Source organism: Phaethon aethereus (genome assembly GCF_964289735.1).
Source record: "Phaethon aethereus genome assembly, chromosome: 21".
Classification (NCBI taxonomy): Eukaryota; Metazoa; Chordata; class Aves; order Phaethontiformes; family Phaethontidae; genus Phaethon; species Phaethon aethereus.
This window is the reverse complement of record NC_138597.1, coordinates 446703-465402: the sequence shown is the minus strand read 5'-3', so window position 1 is coordinate 465402 and position 18700 is coordinate 446703. Positions and strand designations below refer to the sequence as shown.

At 51.6% G+C, this 18700-nt stretch overlaps 1 protein-coding gene across 3 annotated transcripts in view; it reads left to right on the top strand.

Annotated features, from left to right (window-relative positions):
- EPHB2 (EPH receptor B2) overlaps positions 1 to 18700 on the top strand; it is a gene marked incomplete at both ends in the record, with an annotated part of 131808 nt that overhangs the window by 90226 nt on the left and 22882 nt on the right. For all 3 annotated transcript variants that reach the window (XM_082009332.1, XM_082009331.1, XM_082009333.1), the window contains one exon: positions 16506 to 16630. In XM_082009332.1, the coding sequence (XP_081865458.1) occupies positions 16506 to 16630 (125 nt within the window). The remainder of the gene's footprint in view (positions 1 to 16505; positions 16631 to 18700) is intronic.

The following is an 18700-nucleotide window of genomic DNA, read 5'->3' as shown; positions in this document are numbered from 1 at the left end:
ACAGGATGCCAGGATCCTCTAGAGCACCTCCTCTCAGTGCTGAGAACAAAGTCCTGCCCTCCTCCATGGGCAGGATGACAGCATGCAAATGAAGGCTACAAACTCAATTAAAAAAGAGCATAAATACAGCCAAAAGCCTTCATCTGCCCGGGCCAAGTCACCGGGCTTGCGGCATTAGGAACTGTTTTAAAGGCTGTAATCTACACCAAAGCCTTCGCTGATTCAAATGGGGCCGGAGCCAGGACCAGCTTTGGACTGCATTGCTGTGTTTTTAAGATTTTCCAGCATTTGTAGTTACAAGCTCAAGGGGCTCGAGGCTGGACCCACTGGGAAATTTTCTAGACACTTGACACACACAAACAGTGTGGCTACCAGCCTGATGGGGCCACCTTGTCAAGAACCTCAGAAAAGAAGAACATCACAGGCTGTGAAATACCAGTCTTCTAGAGCTCCAGCAGTTCTGGTGAACATCTCAGACCTGAGGCTTTTGCTGCTTTGAGGGAGAATGTTGTAAAGAATGTAAAGAGCCCTAGTGCTGTCATCCCTGTGACGTTGTGTTGCTTTCCTCAGCTTCTGATGGAGGCAATTGATTTCAAAAGTATGTTGCTCCTGAACATGCCGTCACAGCAGAGGACACTGAGAAAGAAATTGGGTGGACAAACGTTTTAATGGTCCAAGCAATAGTGAACCCTTTTAACAGGAGAGAGTCACACACATAGAAGGGCTGGTGTAGGGGCTTCTGAAGGTCTCCAGCCCAATCTCCCGTGCAGAGCAGGGTCACCAGGGTCGCCATTGAGGGCAGGTCAGGAAAAGCTTTCCTTCCTCCCTTCCTCATCAGGCATTCCTTATTTTGGTGCTTTCAGTGCTCACATTGGAGGAAGGCATCCCAAATTCAAATCCATTCTCCAGGAAGGCCTGTGGTGTGAAAGCCTGCGATGCTTAAATGGCAGGAGAGAGCTTTACCTGGAGAAGCGAAAAATGGAGAAGGTTTTAACCAAAGAAGTAAATTTTCAGTTAGATACCTAGATGCATTTGGACTCTGAGCATGAAGAACTGGGGCCTTGAGGTCAGTGATGGGACCTGGATTGGGGACAGCTGGACCATTGCACAGTGACAGTCACCTGCTGGGGACTGTGTGGGACTGCGATGCCCTGGGGCAAGGAGCGAGGGCTGACTTGGATTAGGCATTCCTTGGGTGAGATACTGGCGCAAGACATCCAGGTCTGTGGGAAGTGCAGAGGGAGTTGTCCTGGCTTTCCACTCTGCCCGTACTTGAGAAACAGAAGTCACCAAAGCCCTGTGTGCCTATTTCACCTGCCTGCAGCCTTGCACGGGGGCCCTGTGTGCTCCTGCCATTTCAAACACTGTTTTTCAGGCACTGCTGGAGCCTGGATCCCAGCCTAGATGACTCCAGGCCCTATGCCTTCAAGGCCAGGGACGCCCTTGCTTCATGACTGATGACAGCACCGTCCTCGCTGCTGCACGGCATCACCCTGTCATCTGGCTGGAGTGAGCTGCTGGTACTGTGCAGAGCTTGAAGAGCAGAAGGGGCTCTGGGACCTCCCGGGAGCCCTGTACTCTGGGATGCCCTGCTCTGGTCCCATGGAGGTTCCTATTCCCCATATAGTTCCCACAAGCTGGAGCTGCCTGGGTCATCCAGTGAGGCTGAGTCTCTGCGTAAAGGCAGTGGAAGAGAAGCTTGTCCACTTACTTACCCCAGGGTTTTCCAAGTGTCTCTCTTTGGCACGTTTGCAGGGCAGTTGCAGGCATCCACTGCCAGATGCTTTGTCAGCAACTTTCTCCGCCACATCTCCCCACTTATGCTCTGTCCCGTGGCCTCTGGACTGGCTGGTGCCTTGCAGCATCATGGTGCATTTCCCTGCCACTCCGTCTTCAGCCGGGGTCACGCAGCTAATCCTGACCCCGGATCACAGTCGCTTCTGCATGCGGGTAATTGAAAATGCCAGAATTCCCTGCTGACCCTCTCATAATAAAAGCAGTTCCCCTGTCTGGTAACCTGACACTCCAGGGACCAAGATCTGTCGGGAGGGCTCTGAGGAGATGCTGGAAAACTCCCAGCTGTTCACCTCCTTTTTTTTCCCCTGGGCAATTTCAAAGTGCTGCTGGGGAGAGGCCACGGGCTGGATTGGCTTTGCTCGCTCTCTGTCGTGAGTGTTTTCCAGCGCAAATGTTGACTCTGTCTGACACGACATGGGTTAGTGGTATTAAAGTGATCAGAGATAGGGGTTTTGCTGCCGGTAACCTGACTCTTCCAGCTAAGCCAGCAGAGGACTGGAGATGCTTTGATTATACCAGGACCTCGGTAGTGCTGGCCCACTGGCAGGCAAGGAGGGAAAGGCTGAGCCATGCAGGACTGGCAGGGGAAGCAGGCAGGGGCTGGCTGCAAAATGGGGGGCAGATTGCAATGGGTAGCGTTTCAAATGGGTATAAAAATCATGAAAGAGAAGCTGTGGAAGGATCCTGGTATCCCCCGGCAGGCGGCCCAGAGGCTGGAGCCACACATTCCTGCCAAACACTCCCGTCAAACGGCCAGGGAGCGATGCAGTCCGAGACCCTGGGCTGCTCCCTGTAGTGTTGCTCTGGCTGGTGGCAGTGTCTTGTCCAGTTTTATTCCCTTTACAGCAGCAGTCCAGCTTCTCAGCCTGCACAGTGTGACTTTCCATGGCTTCATAGCAGCGCCGACGCTCTAGAGGCTCTGAAGTGGCCCTGAAGTGCTGTGGACTTATCGGGTGTGTAGCTGGAGATGGGCTTGTTTCACAGCATTACGTCACTGGGAGTCAGACCTACTAAAAACCAGTGGCGGCAGCAGCCCCTGGCAGTTGTGGTGGCCCAAGAGTCAGGACCTGACACAGAATATTGGCCTCTGCTATCAAAGGCTATTAGAAATAGGATGCTTGTAGCTCTGATGGGTACCTCGAGATGGGATGAAGCAGCACACATGAGGGACCAGATGGTGTCACAGGGCACAGGGTGTCAGGTTTTGTTGCTCAGTGTCTGCGAGGAAGATGCCTGCTTGTTCTCCTGTTCAGTGAGTCCTGATACACTCTCATGTCTTTTTGCTTGGTCTCTATGTACTGAAAAGGTGGAGGTGGGATAGGCAGGAGGTCACCTTAGGATATTGAAAAATCAGGGCTGGGAGGAAGGTAACAGTTCTTGCTCTCTGAATAAAAGAGGAAGGTGCCCCAGCAGATGCCCTGAGGACTCCTGGTCTTGTTCAGCCAGATTGAGAAAATCTGGTGTCATGGTTGGGGAGGGAAACACACGAGCTTCCTAAGAATGTCTCTAAACAGTACAACTCAGAGACATAAAACCAAGGAGGAAAATGGGCCTATTATTTCTTATTCACCCAATACAATTCTTCATTGTGTGATGCCCCCCTGCTGCTTTTTTGTCAGTTTTATTGTAATGAATTGCCCTAAGCTTTACATAGCAGTTTCACCAATTACACTAATTTCAGATGCATCTAGGATCTCTCACCTGCTCCCAGCAGGACATGGAGGGGGGTTGTAGGAGATGCAGAAACAGCCTGGGTCCCGAGGCATTTGGTCCGACCCTGCATCAGCAGGGAGGTGCACAGAGTGAAGGAAGCAGCAGTTATCTCCTCTCTTCCCTGAGCTGGGGAGCATAGCTTAAAACAACAGTGAAGGTGCACGACGGAGGGGGAACAGCAGTTCTGCACAAACTGTCGGAGGACTGGGCTGAGTCAGAGAAGTGTCATGTTGGACACACTCAGAGGAATATCAAACCTGAGTGAGGAGGTGGATGCTGTCTCTGTAGTTAAGAGAGACGGTTACTGGCTACTGAGATCAGTTTTGAGGTTTATATTTGAAAAGGAGGTTAAAAAAAAATGGAAAAGGTTCAGAAGAGAGTCATCAGATTGGATGGAAGCCACCGAGGCGAAGGGCTACGGAGCGAAGGATCGCGCTGGGGGACCCTTCCCGAAGCGGCCAAACCACGAAGACGGCAGCACAGGGAGCGAGAGAGTGCCCCAGCTCCCCCCCCGACCCCCGGCTGGCGGAGCGAGCTCCTGACGAGCGGCAGCTCTGACTCAGCGTGGGCAGGGCCCAGGGCGGCGGCGGCCAAAACCCCTTCGCCTACAAGAGCAGCCCCCGGGAGCGTGAGCGACCCGGAGCGCGGCGAACAGGGCGGGCAAACAGGGCATGGCGCGTCAGTTTGTGCGGCAGTTCGCACGGGCAGGGCGTGCAGGGAAGGCGTGCGGGCGGGTCGCAGTTCCCCTCCGGCACTAGAGGTTCTCTGACAAGTGGCCATTGTCCTCCCAGAGGAGGCTCAGCCATGGTCGCCACTCGGCTGAAAACCGGGGCCAGAAAGAATGTGGCGCCACAGACAGAGCTCCCGCTCAGGCACGCGGCTGTCCAAGTATCCGGCTGCAGAGAGTGCCTGAGCCTGTCGGTTGTTCCAGAGACCGACGGGGACACCACCTGCGTGCGGTGCGACCAGGTGAGCGACCTGCTCAGCCTGGGGCAGAGCTGAAAGAGGAAGTGGAGAGGCTGAGGAGCATTAGGGAGTGTGAGAGGGAGATAGATCAGTGGAGCCGCACCCGGCCACCCCTGAAGCAGGGGCAGCTGGTGGAGGCCCCACACGCAGCAGGGGATCCCCTGGCTTCTTGCTGCCAGGCAGAAGGAGAGGACCTAAGAGATGAAGGGAAATGGAAGCAGGTCCCTCCTCGGAGAGGTCGGCGAATTCCCTCCCGGCCTCCCTCACCGTCCCAGCTGCCCTTACACAACAGGTATGGGGCTCTGGAATGTGAGGGACAGGAACATAAGGACCCTGACGAAGGTCCGTCCAAGGGGGTGCCTAGGGTGAGTTAACCAGCCCCACGCATCAAGACATCCTCTGTTAAGAAAAAAAGGAGGGTAATTGTCGTAGGCGACTCCCTTCTGAGGGGTACAGAGGGCCCAATATGTCGACCAGACCCAGCTCACAGGAAGGCTGCTGCCTCCCCGGGGCCTGGGTGAGAGACGTCACCAGGAGACTCCCTGGTCTGGTTCGGCCCACTGATTACTACCCACTGTTGGTCATGGAGGTTGGCAATGACGAGGTTGCGCTAAGAAGCCCAAAGGCAGTCAAAAAGGACTTGAGAGCACTGGGGCGACTGGTCGATGGAGCGGGAGCACAGGTAGTGTTTTTGTCAATCCCTTCAGTGATGGGGAAGAACGCTGAAAGGAACAGGAAAGCACACCTGATCAACACATGGCTCAGGGGCTGGTGCCGTCGTCAGAATTTTGGGGTTTTTGACCACGGGGCGGTTTACACGGCACCGGGCCTCCTCGCAGCTGATGGAGTGCAACTGACTCCAAGGGGCAAAAGGATTCTTGCTCATGAGCTCGCAGGCCTCATTGAGAGGGCTTTAAACTAGATTTGGAGGGGGGAGGGGATAAAACCGGGCTCACTAGAGTTGAACCTAGGGGTAGGTTCAACGTGCCAGAGTTGAAATCGATAGCCCGGCTCAGGTGCATCTACACCAATGCACGCAGCATGGGCACCAAACAGGAGGAGCTGGAAGCCATTGTGCAGCGCGACAGCTATGACGTAGTTGCCATCACAGAAACATGGTGGGATGCTTCTCATGACTGGAGTGCTGCAATGGATGGCTATAAGCTCTTCCGAAGGGATAGGCAGGGAAGGAGAGGCGGTGGGGTGGCTCTGTATGTTAGGGAGTGTTTTGATTGCATAGAAATCGAAGATTGTGAAGACCAAGTAGAGTGCTTGTGGGTAAGGATGAGGGGGAAGGCCAATGAGGCAGATATCCTGCTGGAGTCTGTTACAGACCACCCAACCAGGATGAAGACACAGATGAGACATTCTATAAGCGACTGGCGGAGGTCTTGCATTCGCTGGCCCTTGTTCTTGTGGGGGACTTCAACCTACCGGACATCTGCTGGAAGTATAACACAGCAGAGAGGAAACAGTCTAGGAGGTTCCTGGAGTGTGTGGAGGATAACTTCCTGACGCAGCCCGTGAGTGAGCCCATCAGGGGAGGTGCCTTACTGGACCTGCTGTTTACAAACAGAGAAGGACTGGTGGGAGATGTGGTGGTCGGAGGCCGTCTTGGGCTTAGCGACCACGACATGATAGAATTCTCAGTTGTGAGCGAAGTAAGGAGAGGGGTCAGCAAAACTGCTACCATGGACTTCCAGAGGGCAGACTTTGGCCTGTTCAGGTCACTGGTTGAGAGAGTCCCTTGGGAGACAGTCCTGAAGGACAAAGGGGTCCAGGAAGGCTGAACAGTCTTCAAGAAGGAAATCTTAAAGGCGCAGGAGCAGGCGGTCCCCATGTGTCGTAAGAAGAGCTGATGGGGAAGACAACCGGCCTGGCTGAACAGGGAGATTTTGGTGGGACTCAGGGAAAAGAGGAGAGTTTATCATCTCTGGAAGAAGGGGCAGGCAACTCACGAAGAGTACAAGGATCTCATTAGGTCAAGCAGGGACAAAATTAGAAAGGCGAAAGCCCAGCTAGAGCTCAGTCTGGCCACAGTCATAAAGGATAACAAAAAATGTTTTTACAAATATATTAACAACAAAAAGAGAGGCAAGGAGAATCTCCATCCCCTACTGGACATGGCGGGGAACATTGTCTCCAAGGACGAGGACAAGGCTGAGGTGCTTAATGCCTTCTTTGCCTCAGTCTTTAATAGCCAGTCCAGGTATCCACAGGGTATTCAGCCCCCTGAGCTGGAAGACGGGGATGGAGAGCACAATGTACTCCTCATAATCCAGGAGGAAGCAGTTAAGGACCTGCTACGTCACCTGGACACCCACAAGTCTATGGGGCCTGATGGGATCCACCCAAGAGTACTGAGAGAGCTGGCGGAGGAGCTCGCCAAGCCACTCTCCATCATTTATCAGCAGTCCTGGCTAACAGGGGAGGTCCCAGAAGACTGGAGGTTTGCCAATGTGACGCCCATCTACAAGAAAGGCCGGAAGGAGGATCCTGGGAACAACAGGCCTGTCAGCCTGACCTCTGTACCGGGGAAGATTATGGAGCAGTTGGTCTTGAGAGTGCTCACAGGGCACCTGCAGGACAACCAAGGGATCAGGCCCAGCCAGCATGGGTTCATGAAAGGCAGGTCCTGCTTGACCAACCTGATCTCCTTCTACGACCAGGTGACCCACCTAGTGGATGAGGGAAAGACTGTGGACGTTGTCTACCTGGACTTTAGTAAAGCCCTTGGCAGCGTCTCCCACAGCATTCTCCTGGAGAAACTGTCGGCTCGTGACTTAGACAGGTTTACTCTTCGCTGGGTGAGGAACTGGCTGGATGGCAGAGCCCAGAGTTGTGGTGAACGGCGTTAAATCCGGCTGGCAGCCGGTCACAAGCGGTGTTCCCCAGGGCTCGGTTCTGGGGCCGATCTTGTTCAATATCTTTATTGATGATCTGGATGAGGGAATCGAGTACTTTCTCAGTAAGTTTGCAGATGACACCAAGTTGGGTGGGAGTGTTGATCTGCTGGAGGGTAGGAGGGCTCTGCAGAGGGATCTGGACAGACTGGATCGATGGGCAGAGGCCAACTGTATGAGCTTTAATAAGGCCAAGTGCAGGGTCCTGCACTTTGGCCACAACAACCCCATGCAACGCTATAGGCTTGGGGAGGAGTGGCTGGAGAGCAGCCCGGCGGAAAGGGACCTGGGGGTGCTGGTTGACAACCGGCTGAACATGAGCCGGCAGTGTGCCCAGGTGGCCAAGAAGGCCAACAGCGTCCTGGCCTCTATCAGCAATAGTGTGGCCAGCAGGAGTGGGGAAGTGATTGTGCCCCTGTACTCGGCACTGGTGAGGCCGCACCTTGAATACTGTGTTCAGTTTTGGGCCCCTCACCACAAGAAGGATGTTGAGGTGCTGGAGCGTGTCCAGAGAAGGGCAACGAAGATGGTGAGGGGTCTGGAGCACAAGTCTTATGAGGAGCGGCTGAGGGAACTGGGGTTGTTTAGTCTGAAGAAGACGAGGCTGAGAGGAGACCTTATCGCTCTCTACAACTACCTGAAAGGGGGTTGTGGCGACGAGGGTGTTGGTCTCTTCTCCCAAGTAACTAGTGATAGGACGAGAGGAAATGGCCTCAAGTTGTGCCAGGGGAGGTTTAGATTGGATATTAGGAAAAATTTCTTCACTGAGAGAGTGGTCAGGCATTGGAACAGGCTGCCCAGGGAGGTGGTGGAGTCGCCATCTCTGGAAGTGTTCAAAAAACGTGTGGATGTGGCGCTTCAGGACATGGTTTAGGGGACATGGTGGCGCTGGATTAATGGTTGGACTTGATGATCTTGAAGGTCCTTTCCAACCTAGTGATTCTGTGATTCTGTGATTCTGTGATTGATATGTGGGCTGATAAATCTGTGAAGCGCTCAAGAAACTCAGTCTACTTATACAATAGAAAAGAATATGAAAGGAAAATATTTTCATCATCTTTCAGTTCTTTTATGAGGACAAAATTCTGTTTGCAGACTCCTCCTTAATGTAGCTAGCAAAACCAGAAAAGTTCCAGCAGTTGGAAGCTGAAGTCCATAAATTTCAGCCTGAAAATAAAATGTGTATTTTAGAACAGAGCAAGTAACCGTGAGGAAAATCTCCCGAGTCATGGTGGGCCAGTCATAATTTGCAGTCCTCAAAGAAAACTGGATGTCTGTCTGTAACATATGCACAGGGTCAACCACAAGCTTTTCAACTATATTTAACTCATTGCCTGGGTTCTGTTGCCAGTCTCGTGCAGATGTTCAGATCTGATTGTTACAATAGCTTTTCACAATTCTCTGCAAAATTGACATGTTGTTGCGCTGTCTCATCAGGCTGCACTGGGTTTTGCGATCAAGTGTGACCTTCTTGCAGGTATTGCTGTGATTAGAAAGTGCCTATTTCTCCCAGAAAACTCAGATTTCTTTCCTTCTTGTCTTCTTCCCTTTCTTTCTTTCCCTTAACCTTTTCTATCATTTTCAGCAGGCAAGCCAAGAAGAAGTAACTATTTGGTATGGAAGTAAAATACTGGCTATAGTAAGCCTGAGGCTTAGCAACATGCCCCTTTGCCCATACCTGAGATCAAGCAAATCTTTAGTTAAAGAGTCCAAAGGCTCTTGTGGAGGGATCAGCAACGGTTAAGCTGCCTCTGCTGTGATGGATCTGTACCACCTGGGGCTCCAGGCTCCCTTAGCAGAGACTGCTTAAGCAGCCCTTGGGGCTGAGCTTGGGAGCTTGCTGGTTCCTTGCCCACAGAGCTATCAGCCTGCATGTCACAGCACCCTCACGGAGCAACTCCACCAGAGGGTAACCTGGACTTGCTTTTGGGCGAGGATGTAAGCCTGTAAAGAGAGATTCACAGTCACAAGTAGGTTAAAATAGGATCCCTTTCCTGAACAAATTATAATTTCTTAATTATCTGGAAGTATATGCTGAGCTATGACAAGCTGCCGCCTGTTGTCCTCTGGAGTAGCTGCCCTGCCTCCATCCGTCATCTGCCCCATTCACCGTCCTCAGGGGCTGGCACAGAGATTTTTTCTGGGTTCACACGTCTGTCAGCAGTAACTGCAGGTTGGGAAGCAGAGCCCAAGCACTGTCATGTGCTCCTGATGCTGTTCTGTAAGACAGGGAGGCTCTGCTGGCGTGCCTGTTAGGGATCATTAGCAAAAGCTGGAGTGACTTCAGTTTCATAATCAAGGCCCAGACCAAAAGTTTTGGTCTCTCCTTGTTTTGTTTTGGTTTTTTTTTCTCTTTGGAAGACATGCTTTTTAAAATGCTGAATGTGCTTCAGCTAGCATGACTGGGAGGCAGGACATGGTGGGGCTTGTTGACAGTAATGTGGCAGAGAAAGATTGTGCTTTATGATGAAAAATTGTCATTTTATTTCCAGAGGTAATAAAAAAAGACTAAAGGGTACTAATACAAAGATAACTAGGGAAGCCCCATCCTTCGAGGTTTAAAGATTCGGCTAACAAAGCTCCACCTTCTCTGATCTAGTGTTGGGGATCATCGTGCAGCAGATGGGTTGGACCAGAGACTCCAGGGGTCCCATTCACCAGCACTTCTGGGATTTGGTGCTGTTGGGAACGGACAGGTACAGTGGGAGAAGAGGGCTCAATCAGCAGGTGAATGTCTCCCCCGTCAGCCTTCACAGCTCTGCTCTGCACTCGGTGTGGAGGCACCTGAGCCTCTTGGTTCATCCATTTCCCCAGGACGGTCCCCTGAGCTTCAGCTAGACACGAATAAGGTGCCTAAGCTGATTACCTAGGCCAGAAATGCTGACCTGGGAGAGGCTGGAGCACCATAGTGACTAGGCTGGGTCTGTCTTACTGGTAGACTTAGTCCACAACATGGCTCTGGTACAAAACACAAGACAGAAGCGGACAGGATGCCTTTCCTCACCTTTTGCTAGATGAGAGCATTCGTACAGGATGTGTATAAGACCAGCCTCGGGGTACATGTGAAGCATTGTCCTCTGCACTGTTGAAGCTGCTGCACTGCTTTTGGGAAGGTTAAATACTCAAGAGGCTGAAAAGCCTTGTGGCTCTGGTGCTTCTTTTGCCAAACACCATTGTGTCTTTATGTTTCTGCCCCAGTAGATGTTTGCGTTTTCCTGGGAGACAGTCAAGCAGGACATCAAATCCCAATCTTTCCATGAAGACGCCTGAATACACTGTGTGGTTGGATTTGAGACCTTCTTGCCTGGATGTGTTCACCTTGTGACATTGAGCCAGCATGGTTTGTGAGGACACTGCTGATCTAGCTGTCCTTACAGCCTTGGCAAAACTCAGTGGTTATCCCTGTGTGTCCTTCGGGGAGGTTATCGGTATGCAGCTCTGCTGGCAAGACCTGAAGATGAGTTACACCCTGAGCCCCATCCTTCCCATGTGTAACTGAGCTCAGGCAGCTTTTTGCACCCTGTGTGGGCTGCAGAAAAGCCAGACAAGAAGAGCTGTCGACACCCCCAGAGATTTATCCTGCAGAGCTGCCCCCAAGCCAGGGAAGTCTGCTCAGCTCCTGGTGGATTAAGGTAAACTGCCAAAGCCCCAAGCGCCAGCCTAGACAAGGGTCTGGCTGTGATCAGTGTTGTGTGGCTGTGCGGAGACTTGGGGTGATGACCGTGGAAGCAACCCTCACATCCCCCTGGTGCTTCTGCCCCAGAGGGGTCATCACGTGAGAAATGTCGGCTGCCTCCCCTCCCCATGTGCTGCAGATTTTCTTGCAGCAGGGGACAGGTCATCTGCCTTTTTACATCAGTGGATTTTCATTAAGCATGTTTTACACTCCAGTGGTGGTTTTGGCTTGGTTTATTTCTCCAGCAATTTGGAGAAGCCACAGGGCTCCACTAAGAGGAATCCAAAGAATCTGAGGCTATCCCAGATAAAGAGGATGTAGAAAAGTGCCTTTCAAGGACTTGAATGATTCATTTTGCCTTAAAGTGATGTGGGGCTCAAGGGTTTCAGTCGTGAAAAGTAAGTTTCTGTCTGCTGTGGAAATGAAGCTGTGTTTATTTTTTGCAATTGTTGCTGCACACACTCACCTGAATACACAGACACAATCAGGATAATTTTGCCTCTGCTTACACATGCATGGGGCTGACATCTCCAAGTGAGAGCTGGGATGCTCCAGATCTGATCTCCTTTATGTGCCACAGGGCAGGTCCCTTTTCCAGCATCCATTTTCCCTATGCGCAGTATTCAAACACCTTCCATGAGGAAGCACAACCAGGGGAGCCAACAGCTGAGGGAGTGTCTTTGGCACTGGGCAATTAGTACCACTGGGCAATTGTCACCAGTTTAGTGACAGTTTAGGTTGGAAATGGTCCCTAAAGCTCTGTTTCTGTTGTCACAAGGGAACAAAAAGGAGTCACAGTTTGTGGAACAAGGTGACCGATCCCACAGGGCCAGGCTAAATGCTGCCAATGAATCTTTGGCACTAGCAGCCCAGCTGTACTCTGACCAGTCCTGGAAAGGGCATCAAAGACCTTTTTTTTTTTTTTTTAATTTTGGTCCCTTTTGCAGTTTCTTAAATCTTTGCTTTGAAATACTCGGGAACCCAATGGAGGGAACCTATGTATAATTTGTTCAGAAACAACAGTTCAAGAAAGTCAGCTTAGATATTTTGAGACTTTCTTTGAGACCATCTTTGCTCAGCTGAGTTCATCAAGTGTCAGAAAGTGTATATCTCAGTCTTTTCTGTTGTGTTTGTCACTTTACCATGTCCCGTGGCAGAAAAGCTCTTTTTACATCATAGTTCAGGCTGGTCACAAAGTCCTTGATGCTTCTCTCAGAGCTGGAGCACACCTTGTGATGAGAATATCACCAGATAGCACTACCCCAGATTGGATGTTCTTTGTGTTCACTTCAACTGTTTTCATGTCCTTCCTTTTCAGCTATTATATTAAATGCATTAAATACTGCTGGGGGACCAAGCTCCTAAGTACAGTCTCTGCCTCTGAAAGTGCTCGGTAAAATTAGATAAGACAGGCGGGAAGTGAAAACGAGACAGGATGGCTAGCCTCGTTTTCCAGGTAGAAAATGTCAGTGCAGAGGGATAATGTGGATTTGTACAAGGTCTCCAGTGTGGACATAGGGGCAGAACAGAGAACTGCAACCAGGACCTTCCAGCCTTGGGAGTGATGCAGAGTCAGAAACTCATGGGTCTTCACTGGCTTTGCAGCTGACTGTGAAGGAACCATTTGCCCCAGGGGACAAGAGTTTGCCAGGTAGCAGCTGCCCGAGCATTTGTGTTGCTATCTGGCTAGAAGCTTTTCCCTCTGACTAGACTTCAGAAAGTCACTCTGAGGTTTGGCAGACTCCACTAAACAGCATTCAAATTCAGACATCTAGTCCCAGCCCATCCCTTATCCACAGAATTAGGAGCCTCCCTCCGCACAAGCTGTTGCCCTCACCTATGGTGAAGATGCCTGATGAGGACCATGTTTTGTAGCATTGCAGTAGGCAAAAAATTGAGGAGAGTGAGTGTTCCTATCTGCTCGGCACTCATGAGGCCGCATCTGGGATACCATTTCCACTTTGGGGTTCCCCAGTACTACAGAAACATCAACAAACAGGAGCAGGTCTGGCAGGAGGATCACTAGGATGGGCCAGGGGCTGAAGCACAAGACATATAAGGATAGCTGAGATTTGGCCAGCCTCGAGAGGAGGAGTCTGAGGGGCATCTAGCTACAGCCTTCCACTTCAAAAGGGAGTTTGAAGAGAAGACAGAGACAGACTCTTCCCAGAGGTGCACAGTTAGACTACAGTAGTGATGGCCACAAGGTGCAAAGAGGAAAATTCCAATGGGACAGGGGGAAAAGCTTCTTCCCCACAAGAGTGAGTCGTGTGGGGATTTGTGCTCTGAGAGCCTGTGGTATCCCCATCCCTGAACATATTCAGATCTCAACTGGACACAGTCCCGAGCAAAGTGATGTGACTTTGAAATTACTCTGCAAGCCAGTTGGACTAGAAACCTCCAGAGGTTACTTCTGACCTAAAGCTTTCTGTGATTTTATTATTGTGCATTTCCCTGATGTCTGTGATAACAAGAGCAGTTACGGAGAAGATGCAATGGTGGAGGTTCCTGCCTATCCAGAAACACTCCTTTGCCCCAGGTTTAGGAAAAGCACTGAAGTTGCTGTAGTCATTCATCTCACCTGCCTCCTCCTCAACATGCAGCATATTTGCCTCATTAAGTCACATTAGATGAGCCCCACCTCATCCATTTGGTTCTTTTTTCTGAGCCAGACAAGGGCAGGTTCACCAAGTACACAGTTGCCTGGGCCCATGGCTGGTCACAAATGATTCACACAGGCATGGAAGTAAGAGAAGAGCATCCCAGGGACCTAACTCCTACCTTGAGGGACATGGAGCTGAGGAGCTTCTCCAGCTGCAAGGTCAGCCATTGAACCTGTGTCTAAATCATGGGACATTGCCACATCCCAGTTTTGTGATGGGATTAGTCTGGGTGTATACAGTCCCTGTCCTGTAATAGCCTGTATGAGTATGGGATCAGTTCCCAGAGTGTGTGCAGCTCAGATGTGCCAGAGGCACCAGGGGTTGTGTTCTCATCTCAGTCTAGTCCCAATCCCTGCTGCAGGACCATCTGTAGCATGGTCATGTCTTTCTTCCAAGGCCTTTCTCCACAGAGAGAGACATGTTTGTCTTGGAGATTGCAGATGTCGTATGAAATCTGTGTCAACAAGGAAGCAGCAAGCTCTGGCAAGAGCTGACAGGCTCGAGAAATGTTACCTGTGTTTTACCTTAACACCAGCATGAGAAACTAATCCCGGGAGTTTGTAAGTATGGGCCCTGAAGCAGTAGGACTGGGACATTAAGGCGGGAGGTAAGCAGTGATGTATGCCACAGAGCAAGGTAAGGTCTGCGATGATAAGGAGTTACAGACTGCTGGGTGATGGGTCTTGGCTTAACAGAAAGGGATGGACAGATTGGCGTTTGGGAGGAGGTGAGGCTTTGGTCTGTTAGAATCACAGAAGGGTTTGGGTCAGAAGGGACCTTTAAAGATCATCTAGTCCAACCCCTGTGCCGAGGACAGGAACACCTTTCACTAGATCAGGTTGCTCAAAGACATGTCCAACCATTGAACGCTTCCAGTGATGGATGTTCTCTGCCCTCATTCAATTTTAGTAAGTGCTAGACAAAACCAGGGATTGCCAGCACTTTGCTGAGGCTAACCTGCATTGCACCTTCCTTCAAGGGTGGGGAAACCCAGGAAGATGAAGGGAAATGGTGCAGCAGTGTGGTGGCAGATTTTGCTTTACCCATACCCAGCCCCAACTCCCCATGGCACACAGGCATTGAACATCCTGGGACCTAGTGCTCCGAATCCAGAAACACAGTAGTGAAGCGAAGAGGCAAAGATGATGGATCAGAAAAATGGCTTTTGTTGGTATAGTTTGGGAGGAGTCGCTCAGTTGTAATTCATGACAGTGATGTGCAAGAACACGCTGCAGCCGTGCTGGTCCAAGCAGCACAGTGCTACCACTGCTGTGTCTGCAGTCCTCAGCTGGCATGGTTTCTGTCGCTGCTCATGATGCCAAGGGAAGCCAGACTGGAGATGGGTGAGGGGTGCTTTGCTTTGTGTGCTGCTCCTCCAAGCTGTTTCTCAGACCTGTCAAATTGTTGTTCTTCCATGAAATATTGAAAGGGTTGGACCTGGTAAAAGCCCTTCTGAGTGCAAGCCTATCTGCATCCATTTGTAACCAGGCTTGGCATGCGAGTGATGGGGAAGCTTTCTCGCTAACTGCTTTCCAGTCCTCTCCCACCCCTGAGGCTTCCCATCTGCCCTGAAGCTGCTGAAGCAGTGAGTCTGCGCTGGCTGGCGTGCCAGGGCGAATGCTGTGCTGGAGTTAGCACTCTCCAAGGCTGAGCTGGCACCGGGTGAGGGCTGGGATGGCCTCTGGACGGATGTCCGTGGAGGCTGTGTTGGCAGTGCTGTCCGCAGGCCGAGTGCAGGGTGGGCACGGACACGTGCTCGGCTCAGCGGTCTCAGACGCAGTGAAGAGGAGGCAGGGTGGCCATCTGTGTCAGCCCCTCCAGCAAGGGCGGGGGCTGTAGGCTGATACCTGCGGTGCTGTGGCATCTCTGCTATCAGTGCCTCAGCCAAACGGATTAACAGCAGTCCAGGCTGCCTGCTTACCTACCCCAGCCAGCAGGATCAAAGCTGGTCAGAGTTTCCAGGGAGGGGGCAGCTCCGTGCCGTGGCCCTGCCCCATGGACTTGTTAGCGCACGTCCCCGGAGGACAGTTTTCCCATGGCATGGCACCAGCCGAGAGGACACTGTTCCCACTTGGCCATGTGTCACACATGTTGGCGGCGCAGGGCGGTGCGAGGGGCGCACGGCTGGCTGGCCTGTCTGAGGCCGCCGGGCGGTCCCGCCGCGCTCCGCGGGACAAGCGGCGGCTGTGGCTGTGCTGTTTCCAGGGCGCTCTGGCGGGGCGGGCGACTCACCATTGTCAGCGTGTCAGGTCAGGTTTGCGTTGCGTGCTCAGGCTGCTGGATGCACCTCCCTCCGCTGGCGTGTGCATCTTGCAGACCCAGCACGCCAAGGCAGAGAGGAGCTGCTTGCTTCCTGCGTCTGCCTATGCCTCATAAAGCTGCTCTATGCAAATGTCGAAGTACAAACCCTCTACTTCCCCACGGCAAGCGGGGAGAATTGCATGTTGCTGGGCTGGTAGTGCTTTGTCCAGGGGAACAAGGCTGTGTTTGCTCCAACCTTGGGCTCGTTTTGCCTGGGAATGATCTGTTTTCCCACCCAAGATGCTGCCCTGCATGGTTTCTAATTACAAACTCGTAGTGAGCAGTGGAAACATTATGTTCTCCCCAACTGCTCTCTACAAACAGCAAAACCCAGGATCTCCTGACCCCTGGACAGCCCTGCCACTGCTGGAAGCAAGTTCAGTAACTCCAAATAGCAATAAGACACCTGCCTGCCTCCAGCCAGAGGATGAGGGTCCTGCCCGTGAAGGGATCTGACTGAGGCCTGTCTCTCACTCTCTCTTCCAGCTCCTTCAGCTGTGTCCATCATGCACCAGGTCAGCCGCACCGTGGACAGCATTACCCTCTCATGGTCTCAGCCTGACCAACCCAACGGAGTCATCCTGGATTATGAGCTGCAATATTATGAGAAGGTACTGTGGGACCTTGGCAGGGTTCAGCCACAGGTTTTTGGGAGAGGAGGTGGTGCAAAGCTTTGCATAAGGGCGTAACACCAGCCACAGAGGTTGGCTGATCAATAGGTTCCTTCTCTTGCTGCAGTTGGCCGTGTGGGTGGCAGTGGCTGCCAACCCTACGGAGCCCAGTGGTGCTTCCAGTGAAACTGCACAGACACTGCAAGTGGGGAAAATCTGCTGGTCTTTCAGGAGAGGCTTCTGCTTCCTTCACCTCTCCAGCACTTGTGGCAGGTGGATCCATTGCAGGGAGAGCTGGGTAGCCAGGGGCCATGGTCTAACTTTTCCCTTTCCCCTACTGGGACATTTGGGGATGGTAGGCATGTCGCAGAGCATCTAGTCCCAGGCTGGACCACACTAGATGAGTCAGTGAGATTTTGTGTAATGCTGTCTGTCAGTGCATTAACACCAAAGGTGAGTTTGGCATCTGTGTGCAGCAGGCCGGGTACCCGGGTTTTGTACCGGGGAGAAGCTGTCCCATACTCCCATGGAGGGTACATATTGGACTATGCAGTCGAGGGAGGCTGATGTGAAGGGGTCCCGCAGCTTTGTCTCTTTATCCCCAAGGAACGTGTCTCTTCCACCTTCCCTGGCCCAGGCAAGCAGAGGGACTGCAAGCCAGGGCTGTGCCAGTGTCCATCCCATGGGGCTGGAGTTGTGTGGCTGCTGAGAGACCTGAAGACCATGCTGGTGGTGGTCCCAGGACCTGCCAAGCTCTGCCTGGCTGGTGAACTTCATCCGTGCTACCCAGAGGAGGAGGGGAACAGGAGATTTCTCCTTCCAGGAATCTGTCCTCTTAAACAAGAGGTTATAAACCATACATTAAAAATTGCAAACTAACTAATTAAAAAGCTTTATGATTAAATGGAACTGAAAACATTTTTCACAGCAGTTGCCGGAAGAAATGATTAATCCCCCCACCGCCTGCCTGTGACCTATTTTTTCATCACCAAGAGCCAGAGGGAGAATGAGGACGGGGGGAGCTTCTTTGTAAGCTGTTAAATAGGTCCTGACCTATATTGCATAAACCACAGACATTTATTTGACCCTTGGAAATGATGCCAGAATGCGTGGCAAGATGGATGAGTAAGTAACAAGATAGATCTGGAAAGCAAGAGGGGTGCTTTCCCTGAGGACTCTTGAAGTAGAGACAGAAGATGTCAGGGAGTTCATTCTCCTCCTCTTTCTCTTAATCTCTCCCCCTCTTTCTTTCTTCCCCCTCCCCTCTGTTTTCTGGTGGAAGCTCTAAATAAAGGGAATTTTTCTCTAAAGGGGAACCTGCTGTTCACGGCCGATCTTCACAGCCAAGGTGAGCATCTGCTTGCCCCATCATCAGAGCTTAGGGCACAGCATGTCCCTGATCATGGGGACAAGTGGCCCAAGCCACGCTCAGGCAATGCTTTTCATGGCAGCTGGCTCTCAGGTGGAACACTAGCCCTGGCAGAGGGGACAATGCAAGCAGGACCACGTGCTGGTGCTGAGGTGCTTTCTGTCCTGGTATTTGAAACTCTTGGTATATTTTTTTGCTGGTACTTTGGTTGAAGAAGAAAGGCAAGTCTTTATCTCCTCCTCAACCAAGATGTATGTCATTCTCAGAAAGGGATCATAGAATCATAGAATGGTTTGGGTTGGAAGGCACCTTTAAAGATCATCTAGTCCAATCCTCCTACAACAAGCAGGGACATCTTCAACTACAGCAAGTTGCCTTCAGAGCCCCGTCCAACCTACCTTGAATGTTTCCAGGGATGGGCATCTACCACACTCTGGGTGACCTGTGCCAGTGTTTCACCACCCTCAGTGTCAAAAATTTCTTCCATATGTCTAGTCTGATTCTCCTGTCTTTTAGTTTAAAACCATCACTCCTTGTCCTATCGCTACAGGCCCTGCTAAAAAGTCTGTCCCCATCTTTCTCCTAAGCCCCCTTTAAGCACTGGAAGGCCGCAATAAGGTCTCCCCAGAGCCTTCCCTTCTCCAGGCTGAACAACCCCAACTATCTCAGCCTGTCCTCCTAGGAGAGGTGTTCCATCCCTC